The sequence below is a fragment of the Periophthalmus magnuspinnatus genome, chromosome 18, assembly GCF_009829125.3.
Source record: "Periophthalmus magnuspinnatus isolate fPerMag1 chromosome 18, fPerMag1.2.pri, whole genome shotgun sequence".
Classification (NCBI taxonomy): domain Eukaryota; kingdom Metazoa; phylum Chordata; class Actinopteri; order Gobiiformes; family Gobiidae; genus Periophthalmus; species Periophthalmus magnuspinnatus.
This window is the reverse complement of record NC_047143.1, coordinates 25,901,535-25,920,885: the sequence shown is the minus strand read 5'-3', so window position 1 is coordinate 25,920,885 and position 19,351 is coordinate 25,901,535. Positions and strand designations below refer to the sequence as shown.

Sequence of the window (19,351 nt, the reverse complement as noted above, 5' to 3'; positions counted from 1 at the left end):
TTCAAATAAAGTTTACGTGTTTTCTTTAGGGAGAACGTCGACCAAAACAGTTTATTTGCTTCTGCTGGAGATTTAAGACGATTTAAGACGATCGCTGACACGCTTAAAAGAGCAAATATCGGCCACGTACGGGTCTCTCTGGTCCGTACGCTCCACATCGGCGTTTTCAAATGTTTTATGCAAGCCCGTGTCTTTTGAGTCGGCCTCGTGTTTTCCGTTGAACCTCCCAAATCCCGGCGCGCTCGTGTCCTTATTATTGCACGTGCTAATGGCGCCGCAGACTTGTGCTGTAGCCGCCGCCGCCGCCGCTCGGAGGGACAGATGTGGCTCCGGGCTCTTTAATTTGTCTGAGTCAAATTAGTATACAATGAATTTCACCAACCCCCAGGGGCCCGCGTCCCATCCGCGCCGCCTTATGTTTTCAAAGTAGAATTATGCAAAAGGGGGAAAAAAATAGGACAGTTATAATTTATATGGAACAATATATGCAAAATGTTTAACTTTTTATCACCGCTCGGATAAATGTGGTGTTCACTGAAGGGAAAAAAAGGGGGAAATGAACGCGGCGTCTCGTCAGTGTAACGGCTTAAACATTCAGAGCCTCGTGTTTCAAGTGGCAATTATGATTTTATGACCCGCAGATTCACTTATTACAAAAACACAAACATTAGGCTCTATTGATTTTCCAGCTGCATAAATAAACGCAGACTTAAGGTTTTGGGTTTGCGCGGGCAGAACGTTACAATCTACGCGACGCATCTGGGGTAGTTTAGGGACGTTTCCTCGTTTAAGAGTTTGTATAGTTTGAAAATTAAAAGTGGATGTCGTTTTGCAGACTTCCTTCACCTTAGACACTTCCTCCAGGTCGTACGTTGGGCGTTTCCAAGTCAAACGGGAGTAAATTAAATCACGTAGACGTATATAATAAGATAAAAACCTGCAAATAACTGTTAAAATGAGAAAAATAAGCTGTTGTTGTTTTTGTTTTAATTATTTTGTCACTTTAATCTGTAATTTCAGACGCATTCGGAGACATTAACCTAAAAAAAAAAACACATTTAAGGTGAATACGCAAAGCTTTTTACATCAAGAATCCGCTCACACGTTCACAAACGCATTCATACACCAGTTTACGCAGACGCTATATATTTAAATGGAGGTAGCTAACCTGCTAGCCGCCGTGTTCCAAACAGGAAGTGAGCATTTGTGCGGGTCCATCGACTCTTATTTCGCTATTGTGCCCGTAAAAAATCAGGATATGAACATTAATAACAGACAAATCAGGTGTTTTCTTTCCCAGAGGTCGCTCCCGTTAGCGTTAGCAACAGGTTTAATTGAAGGTAACGTCCCTTAGCAGCGATGGCAACAGCCTCGCTTCGGATTGGCTCTTTGGTTGCTATGATACTCGCAGTCGGAAGTCCAAACTCGGCGGGATTCAAACCGCTAACCCTCAGGTCAGACGACAAACGCGAACAAACTGAGCTACTTTCACTCATTTACTGGGACATTCTAGCATTTTTGGTTGATTTGTAGAAAAATCAGTCATAAATTAACCAAACAATCAATAAATTAAATGAAAAATACAGTTATGAGGACAGTAAAAACATGAGGGATCAGTTTTGTCAGTTTCGCTCACCACTCCTGAAAACTCCTGTTACGCCTGATTGGTGTAAGTTCATTCAAATGCTAACCGAATTAGCTATAGTTAAATTTAGTATCCACTCACTTATCAAAGTCTGACCTCGGGCGTTGTTGCGCAGTAGCAGATGGCAAATGGTACTTTTCGATGGCGTTAAGAGCGTGACTATTCCTCCGAGTGGGAACAGACCAGCGCTATAATCAAACCATTCCCTCCAATTCAATCATTATGGTTTAATATTCCGGGACGCAAGTGGCACCACCCAAATGGTTTAAGATATTAGCATTTTTATGAAGCTGTATGTTGACGCTTCTTCCGATTAGCTTAGCATTCTTTTCATTTTGCTGGACGAAAGTTGCTAGCGTAGATTTTACCACTTTACACTACACTAAATCCGCTAATTTGCTACTAAACTGTGTATGTGGAGTTTTAATCACGTCGTCTCCTGTTTCTAGTTGGTAACTTTAGTGCAAACTTTGTACTTTTGTCGACCTGGGATCCAGAACGCACTTTAATACTTTACGAAGATGTGAGTCTGGTCATCGGTGTGAGTCTGTTTTCAAATGGACGTGATTGACAGGTGGATTAGCCAATCGGGGAAAGGCATGACCCGTTCAAATTTGGTTTTATTTGTAAATCGTAGGTGATCAATGAGCTCCTTTGTCAAAGAAAAAAAACAAATCTGAGGGGACCAGACTGACAAGAAACTATAAAAGATGCAAAGATATCATTTTGTTTTTGCAGTTTTCTGGTCAAAAACATCCTTAAATCTTACGTTCTTGAAATTGTAGAGGTCACTGAAGGCAGCATGAAGTTGGTGATGTCACAAAAGACTGCCCTGATTACAGCCAGGGGGCGGAGTTTAAAGTGCGGATACCTGTTAAACCAATTACAGTGTTCCTTATACGTCCAGACTCCGGCCCTCCTCACTCTCTTTTAATCCTCCAGGCCCCGCCCAGTTTAGCAGCTCTATTTGAAATGTGGTTGTGGGCGGAGTTTCGGTGTTAAATGTCAAATGAAGCTTATTGAGGCTAGCAGTTATAGCCGCAACTTTGACCCCGAGTTCCACGTTTGGAATTCCGACCGTGAGTATGTGGTAAATGGTCAAAAAAAAAAAGTGTCTTGCCCAACAACGACAGCATTCATCTGTGTGAGCTAGAATCGCACCACCAACCTTCGGATCAGTGGACAAACACTCTACCAACTGAGCCACTGTCGCCATGAGCATCATAGCAACCAAAAAGCCAATCCGGAGAGACGATGTTGAAGGTAACGCCCCTTCCTGCCCATACTGCTGGTTTAGCGGGGAGCAGGCGCTTAGCAACGCTGTCAATTCAAACTGTTGCTAACGCTAACGGGAACAACCTCAATGAAAGAAATCTCCTGAGTAATGTTCATATACTTATTTTTATTGATTTTTTTAGTTTTTTTTTTCATATTTTTAGTCGATGGAGCAGGAAGTGCAGCCCATGATCACTTCCTATTTGAAACACGGCGGCTAGCGGGTTAGCTATGTCCGCTTACATCAACAGTCTATAGTGCGACGTCCCACTTAAACAGGTTTGAATCACGTGTTTTACATTCTGTTATAATTCGACGTAATCTCCCCCAGATTAAATTATAAAACCCATTTCCCACAGAACAGAAAAGCCTCGAAATAATCAGCATTTTACCATTTTCCTCACCGAATTTGTCGCTCTAATTGCCCGCCGTCTTTTGTCACCATTTCTGTACTTCGGCCATTTTGTTTACGCTGAATAGGTCCATAAGATAGTGTCTTGTGTGAGCCGGGCCAAGTCGTGGAGAGCGGGTCTGTCTGTCCTCAGGCCGGTGCGTAATTGTCCCTGTGTTTTGGCTGGAGAGTGGAGAGAGCTAATTGAGACATTAAGAAAGCGGAGGCGGCGTCCAGAGCCCTCCTCGTGTCCTAATGTCCTTCTGTCTCTTGTTCATCCGACGGGCTCAGCACCGGAGCCGCTCAGGCGTGTTTTTGGCTTCGAGAGGTAGAAGAAACGACGGCTTTAAGAGCTTATGTTTCAGTATTTTCTGATCTATGTTATCGTGTTGTTTCGCGCACAACTCCAGGTCTGTTTTTGAAGAGTTAACGGCTTTATAACAGGACTTAAAGCTCACGAGAACTGATAAATCTGCCGTAACTCCCTGAAATAAAATGAACCCACGGAGTGCAGTCTTCCTGTTTCAGTCTTTTGCCAAATGCGCATAGATTTAGTCCGATTTTACGCTCTTCATTCTGGCAAAACGTGATATTTTGCGTAATTTGAGCCTTAATGAACTGAACGTATTTTCCGGACAATAAGTCAGACTTTTTTCATACTTGGTCCGGGGGTGCGACTTATACTCAGGTGCGACTTATATGTGAAATTATTAAAATATATAATTCCATATCTTCGTTATTGTCACACTAACAACCACACGAGGGCGCTCTAGGCTTGTGTACCAGTATCTACTACACGGATCGGCACTTCAACTACTTCTGAAGTTCTCAGTTGTTCAGAAGCGACGCCGAGGATGAAGAATTTAATGGATTTAGTGATTTGCAGTGAGATCCAAAGTAAACGTGTTGCTTGTTTTTTCTTCTTTATTTATCGGATTAACTGTTAATATCTTACGTTAACAAACCAGACACGTGTTCAGTTCTGTCTGCGTGCGTACGTTAGCGTGCTGTGCTGCTATTTAGCCTATTTTATTCTTATTAGAACTTGCCTTTAAAGATAAAATGTCTGTTCTAGGTCTTGGATTTTGTAAAATAAATTTCCCCCAAAAATGCGACTTATACTCCAGCGCAACTCTTGTTTTTTTTCTTCATTATTACACATTTTTTGGCTGGTTGCGGCTTATACTCAATACGTCTTTACCTTTTGTCTGAACATTTAAACATTAGCATCGTGTCCCGTTATAATCCCACCCATCTCTCGTTCCTCGACTTCATCTTTTAAAACAAATCTTTAACGAGAGACTTTGAAACTTTGCCTGGTGCGGCGGCGCAGAGCGGTGTGTAAGGTCACGCCGCAGCCCCCCGTGCGTCTCTTTCGGGCTCGACTATTTAAATGAACGCGTAGGGACGAGCGGGGCGGGTGAAGGAACGCCAAGAAATGAGCTACTCTCTGCCTGTGTCCATTTAAACATTCTGGTAATGCAGATTATTATGAGTGTATAACATTTACATAATGCAGTGTTATTAGCATGAGGGAGTGGTATTCATTAAACGCAGTAAAAGTGTAATCACGGCGGCGTCGGAGGCCCGGGTATGAAGAAGACTTTCATTTGAATGAGCCTCCCCTGTTGCCGTGGAGTCGGATAATACTGTGTCTACTCTCTGGACGAGGCTTTTCTGATACTCATTCAATTTTAATATCTAAAGAACTTGTAGCTACACATTTTTTGGACCAGAAATAGCACGAGCATCGCGAACTTCAACTTTTATGACCAGTGGAATCTTATTAGGGGTGTCAAACTAATTTTCATGAAGGGCCACATCAACAAAATGGCTGCTCTCAAAGGGCCAGATGTAACTAAGATAAATGTCAATATGTTTTTGTCTTGTTAATTAACTGTTTCTATATTTATTACTTAAAGTTTCAAATATCGCATATGGATTTGCGTAGATATGAAAAAATGGCTGTTTAACTGTGTATCTAATGATAAACTGACATTTTAAAACAGTCATACCTTTTAATTTCCTTTGTCATGGGCCACATAAAATGATGTGGCGGGCCGCATTTGGCCCACGGGCCTTGAGTTTGACACGTGTTATAGACATTATTCAATCAGGTTTCGAGTCAAGTTGCTGTACCAGTTTGTTAAAGCTGGATCCGAGAAGCTAAACGAAGCAGAGCGTGGTTTGTACTTCGATTGGAGACTGCTGTGAATACCAGACGCCACAGGGGGGCGCCAGTCGCAAAAAAAAGCCCAAAAAACTGTTGTTGAGTCCTTAGGCAAGACGCTTCACCCATGTTTCCGAGTTTGAAAGTGGTGTGAGTAGTTGCTTCAGTCCGTCTGCCCCAGGGCAGCTGTGGCAACAATAGTTTATCACCATCACCATCGAGTACGGAGTGAATCTTTAATGTTCTGTAAAACGTCTGAGCGCGATAGAAATCTGATTTATCATGTTTATTTCTACAGCACAATGAGAACAACTTGAGCCGAGCAAAGAAAATAAAAATCTGTTAAAAAAAACCCAATATACAGATCACACGACACGTAGGAACAGAACAATAAAACGGCAAGATACCCTGTGTAGCTAAAATTAAACGTGCTAGTATTAAATGCGCTAGCACTAAACACGCTAGCATTACACCTGCTAGTATTAAATATGCTAATGTTAAATATGCTAGTATTTAACGTGCTAGTCTTAAATGTGCTAGTATTAAATATGTTAGTATTACGTGCGCTAGTATTTAACGTTCCGGTGTTAAATGTTCTAGTGCTGTGCTTCTTTAAACTGAAAACACTCGTCTGCGTCTGCTGTAGTTTATTATATTTCTGTTTGATACATTTACAAGGCCAGAAAAAATGACACGACCCATAATTCAGTCTGATTCTAGTCTGTGATGATCATGATTCTTTTGTGCATTTTTTGTGACATATACAGTTAATCAGTGGATTTTTAGATGAATATTTGCATTTGGAAGAGGTATTTTAAAATTCTTTGCGTTTCGTTTTACAATTTTTTTTAACATTTTCTTTAATGTTTGCGTTTTTGTATTTGCCACGTTAGTCTGTAGTAAAAGAAAAAAACATGAAACTCTGGATCACACTGAGGGATGACACAGACTTTATTTATTCTGCACATTTTTTTGCAGTTTTCCGTGTGAAAAACCTACTGAACCGTCCACGTGTCATTTCGATAAACCCGATAACCGTAAGATTTGGCGTGTTCTTGTAAAACGAAGCCGCCGAGTCACGACTTGGGAGCGACCTCTAGTTTTAAATATATTACACAAACGCGTCGTCTGAGCTTGACAAATGTGCAGCGGGAAAAGTCCATATCCCGGTGAGTAATGTTTGCATCTTTGCTTTTCTTTTGCGTTTTTTGTTGGGGCAGATTTGCTTAAACCGCTTCTGGGATCCACCCCAAAACAAATGAGCCTGTCCTTGGCCCATTTTTATTCTCACCATTTGCGTCGTTCTGTTAAACTCTACAGGAAAATATAAATGGAACACTATTTATAACACTTTAAAAACACACGGGACGCACCCAATCTCACATCTCGCTCCAAATAAATGTCCATATTTCACTGTCCTCTGGGGTTTTTCCTTTCATTTTTTTTAAAGCTGCACTATGAGGCTTTTCTGGAGGAGCGTACGCCACCTGCTCGTCTCCATGGTGATGTTATAAAGCAGTGAGTCCCAGCAGGGCATTAATCGTTGCGCTGCCAAGGTCGTTACAGGTCAGATCTCTGGATAGGCGACCCCCGCTCAAACTAGAAAGATGTTTTTGTTCGTATTTGTTTTGTATTAAATCCAAGTTGAGTAGGTTTAATGCTATACTGTGGAACATTTCAAGCAATCCCAAGCAGTTTTAGTTAAAGTTGCTGGTGTAATATGTATTGAATCAGCCGAACTGTGCGATGAAAACGTGCAATATTTTGAATGGTGCAATAATGTGAACTGTGCAATGAGTGTGATGTGCAATTAAGGAAATTGTGCAATAAATGTAGTGTGCAATTTTTATTTTGGCCCTTTTGTGACTCCAGCCCTTGGGACAACGGATGGAATTTTGCCTTTTGCTACAATCTGGTACTTTAATGTTGTTGGTTCATTATCATACAATTAAAATAAAATAAATGAAATAAGTTTAAAAATAAAATAAAGTTAAAAAATGAATGAAATAAGTTAAAAATGAAATAAGGTAAAAAAAAAAATAAATAAATAAAAAAAAATAAGTAAAAAAAAATTAAAAAGTTAAAAATAAAAAATTAAATAAGTAAAAAATTAAATAAATTAAATAAGTTAAAAATAAAATAAATGAAATAAGTAAAAAATAAAATTAGGTAAAAAAAAGTTTAAACAAATGAAATAAGTTACAAATAAAAAAAAATGAAATAAGTAAAAAAAAAAATAAGTAAAAAAATAAATGAAATAAGTAAAAAAAGTTAAAAATAAATTAAAGTATATTAAAAATAAAGTAAAAAAATCAAATAAAAAATCACATGTATGTGACCTCTAAAGCTAACATCTACATCCCTGTGTCTTTTCCAGTGTGGATCTGGTTCACGCTCAGCTCCATGTTTGCGAGGGCCGCAGTTTGCCGGAGCTCGGACTGAAGCAGGAGAAGATCAGGGTGAACGGCTGCGCCATCCAGTGCCGCGTGACGACCGAGGACCCCGCCCGAGGCTTCCAGCCCGACACCGGCAGGATCGAGGTAGGGCTACCGTCTAAAGCTCGCAGTGTGGCTTTAACCTCCTGCTGTGGTTCTCGTGAGGAGACTGTGGCGTGCGCTTGTGGAAAAGATTGTTTTTTTTATTCCCTGGTGATACTTTGGTGCTGTCATTTCTGTGTGAGACTTGAAAACTTGAGATTTTTTCCAGAGTTTCCAAACAAAACAAAAATAATCCTGTCCAAACATTTTGAAAGTTTACAGTGGGCTAATCTGCTAATCTGCTAACTACTAACCACAAAACAGATTTTTTTAAATTAAAATCTGTCTCCTAAACGTCATAAACCACCAAATTATTCAAACATTTAGCTGAATTTCAAGTTTTATTTTGTATATTTTTATTTTTTTGCATTATAGCTAGCCTCTGTCACGCCTTTAAACTCTAAATATTTGGATTTTCGTGCGTCTTTTGGAAAAATTAATGTGAATTTTACTGTTGAGTTGCATTGTTTGTGTCGTTAAAGGTCCCATATTACGCAAAATTGACTCTTGTGAAGTTTTAGCCATGTTCTAATACTGTTATCTGCTCAAAAACAGACCTGGAGTTGTTTGGTTTCATTTGTTTCATACATATCCAAACCTCAAAATGCTCTGTTCCACCTTGTGATGTCATGAAGTGGTATTTTTCAACTTAAACATCTCCCTTTTACCTTTTAGTTCAGTACAGATTGACATTTCCAGCAGCTGAAATGATGGAAAATGTTCTGGCGAAGGTGTAAAAAGTTTAAAAACACATTGGAGCAGTTCCTGTATCGCCACTTGATGACATCACAAGGTGGAACGGGTTGTTTTCTCATCTTAAATCTGCAGGTTTGTGCGTTAAACGTGTGTGAATGAAACAGAACACGACTCCAGGTGTGTTTTTGACGAGAAAACGTTAGAACATAGATTTAAAAAAAGGCGTAATACGGGCGCTTTACGTACGTCTTGGTTTATTTTTGTGTTTTTTTTGTTTTTTCTTGCTGTTGAAGCTCAGATAACGGGGTTGACTTGAAGGGGCGTGGCCTAAACTAACACAGACGGAGAGCGTTTTAAGTTCATTTACTCGCCGCTGCTTTTGTAACGTGTGAGCCGTGTTCAAACTCGCTCTGATCGTTTTCATTTTCTTTGGTCTCTCGGCGCTATATATAAAGTTTGGAGTTGTTGCCTGGAAAGCGCAATCATTATCATCTGAACGTGGCTCGAATGCGCAGCTGTATTTTCTAAGTTTTAATGAATGGTTTATCACATGGCGGAGATGAAAGTTTAATCCCGGGAAAGTGCGATAGGCATCTCGTTGGAGTTCGGAGAGAGAGATTTTAAGCGTTTCTCAAGCTTAAAGGGCCAATATAACACCGTTTTCTGATCTATTTTCGAACGTTTTCTCATCACAAACAGACTGGAGTTGTGTTTTCGCTTCGTTTAACGTGCGCGAACGAAACAAAACACAACTCCAGGTCTGTTTTTGACGCAGTAACGACATTATAACGCAGTTTAAACCTCACAAGAGTCAGGTTTGCGTAATGTCGGAGCGTTGGTGTAGTACGACAGATCGGTTGTACTTGTTCGTTGGAGTTTTCCGCAGAGCTAAAAGTCGTTTAAAAACACTTCGTTCCGTGCGATTGTGTGATTCTCTCGTTCACGTAAATGGCCGACTCTGTCCTGTGAATATCTTGAATTAAACGCATCCATGAAAAACGCAGAGTTCAGGTCTGAGTGTGGATGTGACCTGGAGTTAGCACGAGCGCTAAGTGAGCTAGCTCTGTATCCATCCTCATCTCTCTCATCTATCAGTCTCTCTCTCATCAATCTCTCTCTCGCTCTCCTTTTCTGTCATCTATCTCACTCTATCCATCTATCTATTGCGATCCATCTCTCTCCATCTTTCTCATTTCCATCTCTCTCTGTCTCTATCATCTTGCTCTCTCTCCATCTCTGTATCAATCTCTCTCTCTCATCTGTCTCTTTACATATATATCATCTCACTCTCTCTCTCATGTATCAATCTGTCCATCTCTTTCTCATCTCTCTCTCTACATCTATTACTCTCTCTCCATCTCTGTATCAATCTCTCTCTCTCATCTCTCTGTCTCTCTACATATATATCATCTCTCTCTCTCTCTCATGTATCAATCTGTCCATCTTTCTCATCTCTCTCTCTCCATCTCTATCTCTCTCCATCTATTACTCTCTCTCCATCTCTCTCATCTCTCTGTCCCTCTCTCATCTCATCTTTCTCATTTCTATCTCTATCATCTCGCTCTGTCCATCTCCATCTCTTTCACCATCTATTACACTCTCTCCATCTCTCATCTCTATCATCTTTCATCTCTATCATCTCGCTCTCTTTCATCTTTCTCTCTCCATCTGTCAATCTCGCTTTCTCCATCTCGCTCTCTCTCCTCTCTATATTATCTTACTCTCTTTCCATCCCTCTTTCCATCTCTCTCTCCATCTATCAATATCTCTGTTTCATCTCTGTAATTCCATCTCTTTCTAGCTCTATCCATCTTTCTCATCTCTTTCATTTCTTTCTCTCTCCATCTATCACTCTCTATCTCTCTTTCTTCATTTCTCTCTCCATTCCTTCTTTCTCTCTCTCCTTCTCTTTCATCTCTCTCTCTCTCCATCTGTCCATCTCTACACATGCAAACTCTGACAGAAGAGGCCACCATCTCTGCTTGCGGCCTGTAGTTAGCCTTGAGCGCTAACCGTGCTAGCTCGCCTGCGGGTTTCATTTCACTCTTAATCTTTCTTTTTTTTCTCTTTTTTTTCTCAAACTCTCTGCAGTCGTTACTTTTCTAAATCTTTACCGTGTTCGACTCTTTTCAGACGCTCAGTTCACGTCGTGTGAAACAAACGAGTGATTTATCGTGACGGCGACGCAAAGGTCAACATCGGGGCGGCCATCTTGCGTCTCATCTACTCCGCGCTCTCCCCAGACGCTTCCCTGTCACTCTCCCTCGCCCCATCTTTCACGAGTCTGATCTTGTGCCTCTCCTTTAATGTGTTTTCTCTGCGTCTCTATTAGTTTTTATAGACTCTAACCGTCTCTCAAATTGCTTTTCTAATAATGAAATATGGACCGAGCCTCTTTGCATAAATTAAAATGGCCGACGTGAGCGCGGCGTTTAAAAACAAAATGGTGTTTAAGTCGGGAAGGAAGGAAACGACGTCTTTCACCTCTGAAAAAGGAAAAAAAAACAACAAGAATATGGATGTTTTAAAAGAAAGAGAGAGAGAGAGAGAGAGTGAGGCAGGTACAGCCGCAAGCAGGGATGGTCACCTCACCTGTCAGTTTGTACAGAGAGAAAGAGAGAAAGAGAGAGAAAGAGAGAGATGGAGAGAGAGGGAGAGAGAGGAAGAGAGAGGGAGAGAGAGGAAGAGAGGCTAAGGCCGCAAGCAGGGATGGTCACCTCACCTGTCAGTTTGTACGGAGAGGGAGAGAGATGGGGAGAGAGGGAGAGAGATGAGAGAGAGGGAGAGAGATGGAGAGAGGCTAAGGCCGCAAGCAGGGATGGTCACCTCACCTGTCAGTTTGTACGGAGAGAGAGATGGATAGAGACAGATATAGATGGAGAGATGGATAAAGAGAGACTGAGAGATGGATGGAGGGTGAGAGATAGAGATGAATATAGATGGCGAGAAAGATGGATGGAGAGAGAGACTGATGGAGAGACAGGGAGAGATAGAGAGAGGGTGAGACCTGGTGCAGCCGCAAGCAGGGATGGTCACCTCACCTGCGAGTTTGTATGGAGTGAGAGATGAGGGGGAGAGAGAGAGAGATGGAGAGATGGAAAGAGATGGCTTGATAGATGGATAGAGAGATGACAAGATGGACAGAGATGCATAGAGAGATATGGAGAGTGAGAGATGGATCTACATGGGGAGAGATGGAAAGGGAAATGGGGGGAGAGGGATGGAGAGAGAGATGGGCTGATAGATGGATAGAGACTGAGCGAGATGGAGATATGGATCAATATCTATAGACAGATACTATACTATAATACACTATGTACTATACTACTATATATACTATATACTACTACTTTACCATCAGATTAGAGTTTGATGCTTGGTTTTGATTTTCAGACCTGATTTTTGTGACGATTCTGCAGCGTCCCCAGTCTTACGTCATGTTCTAGTCTTAAGTCGCGTTTTCGTCTTATATATCATGTTCTAGTCTCACGTCGTGTTCTAGTCTTATGTCGTGTTCTAGTCTTACGTCGTGTTCTAGTCTTATATATCGTGTTCTAGTCTTGCGTCGTGTTCTAGTCTTATGTCGTGTTCTAGTCTTACGTCGTGTTCTAGTCTCACGTCGTGTTCTAGTCTTATATATCGTGTTCTAGTCTCACGTCGTGTTCTAGTCTTATGTCGTGTTCTAGTCTTACGTCGTGTTCTAGTCTTGTATCGTGTTCTAGTCTTATATATCGTGTTCTAGTCTTGTATCGTGTTCTAGTCTTATATATCATGTTCTAGTCTTGCGTCGTGTTCTAGTCTCACGTCGTGTTCTAGTCTCACGTCGTGTTCTAGTCTCACGTCGTGTTCTAGTCTTATGTCGTGTTCTAGTCTTATGTCGTGTTCTAGTCTTATGTCGTGTTCTAGTCTTACGTCGTGTTCTAGTCTTGTATCGTGTTCTAGTCTTATATATCGTGTTCTAGTCTTGTATCGTGTTCTAGTCTTATGTCGTGTTCTAGTCTTGCGTCGTGTTCTAGTCTCACGTCGTGTTCTAGTCTTACGTCGTGTTCTAGTCTTACGTCGTGTTCTAGTCTCACGTCGTGTTCTAGTCTTATGTCGTGTTCTATTCTTATATCGTGTTCTAGTCTTATATATCGTGTTCTAGTCTTACGTCGTGTTCTAGTCTGTCGTGTTCTAGTCTTATATCGTGTTCTAGTCTTATATCATGTTCTATTTTCCTCATAAGACGCCATGTTTGTTTTGACAGACGCTGCTCTGTTTGGTTAATCCACCTGTCAATCACCGCCTTTAGACAGAATCCTCTTTCAAACATAAAGTCTTCTATCTTCTATCGTGCGTTTGACGAGACGCCGATTGTGAGTGAACGAGCGATCGGTGATGTTTTTTTTCCGATGTGGGAGGAGTAACGTCGGAGTGATGCCTCAGATTATCGTGAACGTGCTGCGTAGCGATGGCGACTACATATCGATGTTTTTTTGTTTTTTTTATCCCTGTGTTTTTCTGCGAGGGAGAGCGATCAGTGGTGCAGTACTATTCTGTGCATGACACGTTCGCTGCGGTTGGAAACTATAAATTCCCGAGGCCCGGCTGCTTGTCAGGGATGCTGTGAATAAAAGATGACGTCTGCTGCGCGGGGGCCTCGGCGATGATGTTTCGGACTCTTCGGACCAGATTGGATTGGACTTGCACCGGTGGCTTTTCCAATCAAACCGAGCATCAGGAAAGTGCTGCAGGAGAGAATGGAAAAGTGTTGTTTTGATTTATTTCATTTGAGCTGCTGTTAATTAACTCACCTCCTGCCCCCGCGGAGTCCGACTGTTTCTGCTCGTCCTGTTGTAAAAGTGAAACTTGAAACGGGGAAATATCAAAGTCCTAATTCAGAAAATGAAGTCCGGGCTTCAGCAGCAGCACCAGTGTCAGCGTCTCTGTGGAGGAGAGAGTTTGGGGCAATATGAACATTTTAGACCAAAATAATGAGACTGACAGCAGCAGTTACAGCGGTCCCTCGTTTATCGCGGGGGTTATGTTCTAAAAATAACCCGCAACAGGCGAAATCCGCGAAGTATCAGCTTTATTTTTTACGTTATTCTCTATGTTTTTGTCTGTAAAACCCCTCACCACACACTTTATACACTTTTCTCACACAGGCGTTAACATTTTCTCACATTTCTCTTGTTTAAACACTAGTCCTGGTCTAGTCCTGGTCTAGTCCTAGTCTAGTCCTAGTCTAGTCCTGGTCTAGTCCTGGTCTAGTCCTGGTCTAGTCCTGGTCTAGTCCTGGTCTAGTCCTGGGGTAACACTTATTCTGGTTTGATCCTAGTTTATTTTTTTATGTAGTTCTGGTCTAGTCCTAGTTGAGCCCTGGTTGTGTCCTACTCTAGTCCCGTCTTAGTCCCGTCTTAGTCCTGCCTCAGACCTGTCTTAGACCTGTCTCAGTCCGGTCTTAGTCCAGTCTTAGTCCCGTCTTAGTCCCATCTTAGTCCTGTCTTAGACCTTAAAAAAAAAATCGACTTAAATCTTTCTTTGTACTCATTTTTACAGTCCTGAAAACGTGAAAAACTGAACTAGTCCTGATGAATTCAGACCTTTATGACACAGATAAGTTTCTAAGTGCTTTTCAGGAGCGGAGTTTTGCCATCACGCTAATGCTAACAACAACTAGCATGCTAACTCTTACTTCCCTTAATAATTCTTCAAGTACTTCCTGGCTCATAATTCGATGCAGACGGGGCACAGCAGCCTCATTTCTACCTTTAGAGCTGTATTTATTATATTTATTATACCTCTAAACTGGTCGTGGAAACTGTTTTTGCTCCACTACACTGAATTTCAGCGACTGGACTAGATCTTTTTCAGTTTTCCCTGGACACACCGCTGCAAAAATGCACTTATTAAATCGTCCCCAGCTCTTTCCTCTTCCCTAAACTGTCCAAACGCACTGACCGTGGAGCGTATCGTGACCTTTCACTTCAAGGACTGCCCCTCGCCTCGGCGCCGTTCAGTCCTCAGCTCTTTGCGCATTCTCCTCCTCGTCTGTGTGCGCCGACGCCTCTATCCCTCTTTTGAAGTGGAATAATGTGGATTTTTCTATCCCGAGCTTTTTATTCTTGTCATTTTCACCTTTCGTTTTTTGAAGCGATGCGCCCGTCCCCGACCTGGGGCCATTAGCATACTGTTTCAGTCTCATCTCCTGATCTTTCTCTCCGTCTGCAGCGGGGTTCTTGTACGTGCAGAGGGGGGTAGTACTGTTACATTTACCCTTTTCTTTTAAATACAAATCAGACTTGTTACTAGAGTTGTTTTCAGACCTGATATTTTACTCTTAAGTATTGTATTTATTGAACTATTCTGCCTTTACTAGTGTTTATAAACTAGTTCCACAAATAGCTAACGACTTCTCCAATAACGCCCAGGAAGCCTCTCGCTGTATTTAATCGAGTGGATTTTGTAAAACTGCAACGCACAACAAAATACACGCACTTTCCTACGAACAAAACCATGGAGCTACACAAAAAACATACAGCAGTTTATTAAAATACAGCAGCCAGCCCAGAAGTAGCTATAATGAGCGAAAACGTGTGCGAAACCGCCGATTAGCATCACGCTAACCTAAATGTAAAACTCCATAGACACGTGAGCGCAGCTAGCATCATTCACGTCAACGCAAATTAGCCCAAAGTGCCTGAAATGAGTCCACAGTGAGCAAACATGTTATAAAAAGAGAAATCGGACTGTTGAAATCTGAAACAAAATGGCAGCTACGGAAGCTCTGAACGGACAAAACACATTAAGTCAAAACTGAAAATATTTTTGTCCACTAGGGGCAGAATATGTACCAATACTTTTACTTCAGTATATACGGTTTCCAGTCGAAAAGTAAACGATTGCTTCCTTCAGATATGATTTTGTCTGTCTAGTGTTTGAAAATACCACATTTTGTTGAGTTTTTTTTTCTTTTTTCTTCTAATTTCATTCACTTTAAATCGTAAACCAAATATTAAAGGTTCCTGTATGACCACATGATGACATCACAGGGTGGAACAGAGTGTTTTCTTGACTAAAATTCTTGCCGACCCTTCTCTGTGCGTTTAAAGCCGGTGCCAGCGTCCCCCATTAGCATGAAATATAAATGAAGCTAACATAATCTGACATGGACAAGTGGAGCCACGGCAGATCTGACTGTGAATAAAACATGTGCACACGTCACAACAGAGTGAGGCTGTGGAGTGAGACTGTGGAGTGAGGCTGTGGAGTGAGACTGTGGAGTGAGACTGGAGTGAGGCTGTGGAGTGAGGCTGTGGAGTGAGACGGTGGACTGAGGCTGTGGACTGAGGCTGTGGAGTGAGGCCGTGGAGTGAGACTGGAGTGAGACTGTGGAGTGAGGCTGTGGAGTGAGGCTGTGGAGTGAGACGGTGGAGTGAGACGGTGGAGTGAGACTGTGGAGTGAGACTGTGGAGTGAGGCCGTGGAGTGAGACTGGAGTGAGACTGTGGAGTGAGGCTGTGGAGTGAGGCTGTGGAGTGAGACTGTGGAGTGAGACTGTGGAGTGAGACTGTGGAGTGAGACTGTGGAGTGAGACTGTGGAGTGAGGCTGTGGAGTGAGGCTGTGGAGTGAGACTGTGGAGTGAGACTGTGGAGTGAGACTGTGGAGTGAGACTGTGGAGTGAGACTGTGGAGTGAGGCTGTGGAGTGAGACTGTGGAGTGAGACTGTGGAGTGAGACTGTGGAGTGAGACTGGAGTGAGACTGGAGTGAGATTGTGGAGTGAGGCTGTGGAGTGAGAGGAGCAGATACAAGACATGGAAGCAGTCACGCTATGGGCGGAGCCTCTGAACTGGAGGTATTTGCCTGTAGTAGAAGTATTTGCCTGTAGAAGTATTTGCCTGTAGTAGAAGTATTTGCCTGTAGTAGAAGTATTTGCCTGTAGTAGAAGTATTTTGTATTTGAGGTTCATTCACTGAGAAAAGTCTGGAGCTTCGCCTTGAACTAAAATAACAAAAAGACGACCTTCTCCACATTAATCCGACTCACGGCCTGTGGTTCATCCTTTGTCCATCCTGTTTTAATGAGACTTACATTTAAAACTCAACATTTATGCAGAAGATCAGGTCTGTGAGAACTGGACAAGACAATATTTTAACATAATTTGTACTAAAAAGTGTTGATTCAGCTCAGAATTTTTGATTTTCTTTATATTTTCGCCGTCATTGCCAAGCTCCTTTTTGGAAATACTGCTGTTATGTGTTTAAAGGTCCTACGTTACACAAAACTGACTCTTGTGAGCTGTAAGTCACGTTAGAACTACATCTCCACACCTCAAAATGCTCCGTTCCACCTCGTGATGTCACAAAGTGGTAGTTTAGTTCAGTAGAGATTGGCACTTATTCTGATTGCTTCCTTCAGATATGGTTTTGTTTGTTAAATTTGTCTGTCTAGCTTTGGAAAATACCACATTTTGTTCAGTATTTTTTTCTTTTTCCTTCTAATTCCATCAACTTTAAATCATAAATCAAATATTAAAGGTTTTATATTTCTCACGAGAGGTTTAAGTCGTGTTCTAATGTTGTTTCCTCCTCAAAAACAGACCTGGAGTTGTGTTTTTTCATTCACACACGTTTGAGTCACACTTTATTATCCGTCTGTAACATCTCCAAAGCTCAAAACGCTCCGTTCCACCTTGTGATGTCATCAAGTGGGAGTTTTCAAGTTAACAGCTACGTTTTTGTTGTTTTTTTACCTTCTTGGGCGGAAATGATCCAAATGATTCTATAAACGAAGGCGTGTGGAGTTTAGAAACACAGTGGAGCACTTCCTGTATCACCACTTGATGACATCACAAGGTGGAACAGAGCGTTTTCGGTTTGGTTTGTGTGTTAAACATGTGCGAATGGAACAAAACACAACTCCAGGTCTGTTTTTGACGAGGAAAACGGTGTAATATCAGTTGTTTAATCATTGTTAACAAACCGCACGCTCTTTTCGTCGTGGTATCTGCCGCACGAGTTCTTGTCCGATTGATTTTTTTTCCACAGCTGCATGTTTTAGTAGTTTTTTTTCGGGACGTAGAAGCAGAAGTATCACTCTGCTCCAGCTCTGCTCACACTGTGGGACTATGGAGTTGCAGATCAGGCCTCGTTTCCGAAGGTTGAGGCGAGGCTATATTTAATACTGAGCCGATTCTCCGTGGCTGGATGTTGTTATTTTCTCCCGTCTGCTCCGAGTTTGGCTCCTCACCGATTCCCCCAGAGGAGCAGCCGGAAGAGACCGCAAAAAAAAAACAAAAAAACAACACGAGGCCACGGTCCACGGGTTTGCCCAAAAAAGCGAACAAGCTGGCATCAAAAAAGGCGATTCAAAAGTCCGAATGAGGGATTGGATCTGGACGCATCGAGTTTTATCCGCGCGGTCGACGTCATCTTAAAAAAAAAAACGGTGGATCTAAACCAAATTTTCAAATCTCGCGCTCAAAATATCCAACAAAAACAGTCCTAATGTTACGCAGAGTTAAACAAATGCAAATGTAATGTCTTTAGTTTCATTTTGTGAGTTTAAATTCTGCTGTTGTCACTTTGTCTTTAAATTACCATAAAGCAAATAAAAGTATTGCAACGACTGAACGGAATCGTACTTTTTAAACAAACATAAATCTCGTCGCAGTTTCAGATGCACAATGTGAACGACTCCAGGAGAAAAACTCAACTACAAGAACAAGATTTTCTATAAAAAGATGTTAAATCTATTAACTGTGACAAGTGAAACTGCTGGAGACAAACTGCAGCCTGATACTGTGGTTCTTTTTTTTTACAGCTACAAAAAAAGTACTTTGAATTCTGCAGCTAAAAGGTTTTCTGCTCTTCATACGACGTGAAATATTTATATAATGAAATGACCCGTATTAACCCGAGTTCTGCACATGAGTCTGGGCCCGTGATCAGACCCAGAGACCGGAGCAAATACTCGAGCGTCACAACAGAAAACACAGAACAATAATCAAACTTTAGTGAAATCAAGTTGAAAAGTGAGAAAAAGTAAAAGTCTGTATTTCCTCTAAAACAGGCCGGAGTCTGTCTGAGGGTCAGAGTTTGTCAGAGTTTACTTTGGTTTGTTTGGCGCAGCAACATATTTCTCTTTTTTCACAATAAATTGTGAATAGAACGACTTCTAATTATGTTTTTCTAGTACGATTGTGCCTTTACATTTTGAATTTGATGTAAAAAAATTATACAAATACCTTTACTACAGGCAAATACTTCTACTTCAGGACAAATACCTCTACTACAGGCAAATACCTCTATACAGACAAATACTTCCACTACAGGCAAATACTTCTACTACAGGCAAATACTTTCACCTCAGGCAAATACTTCTACTACGTCGGAGAAAATGCGGTCGCTGATGAATTATTTACCGTTTTCGTTCAGCCTTTTAGCAGATGTGTAACGGACGGTTCCATAGATTATAACTGTAAAATGTCTATCTGTGGGAAGAAGCAGGTTCATTCTGTCTGACAAGAAAAACCACACACACTGAGACCCTACAGAGTTCTCCCATAATGCATTGTGAACCGTAGATTGCCGTCAAACGCGTCCTAGTTGATCTTTAAAGTCGGCTGTTTGAATGGGCGTCTCAGTGCGTCACA

General features: G+C 41.6%; 1 protein-coding gene across 1 annotated transcript in view; it reads left to right on the top strand.

The window, feature by feature from the left end:
• LOC117385935 (pyruvate carboxylase, mitochondrial-like) overlaps window positions 1-19,351 on the top strand; it is a 683,990-nt gene that overhangs the window by 177,177 nt on the left and 487,462 nt on the right. The window contains exon 11 of the mRNA XM_033983216.2: window positions 7,859-8,021. Within this exon, the coding sequence (XP_033839107.1) occupies window positions 7,859-8,021 (163 nt within the window). The remainder of the gene's footprint in view (window positions 1-7,858; window positions 8,022-19,351) is intronic.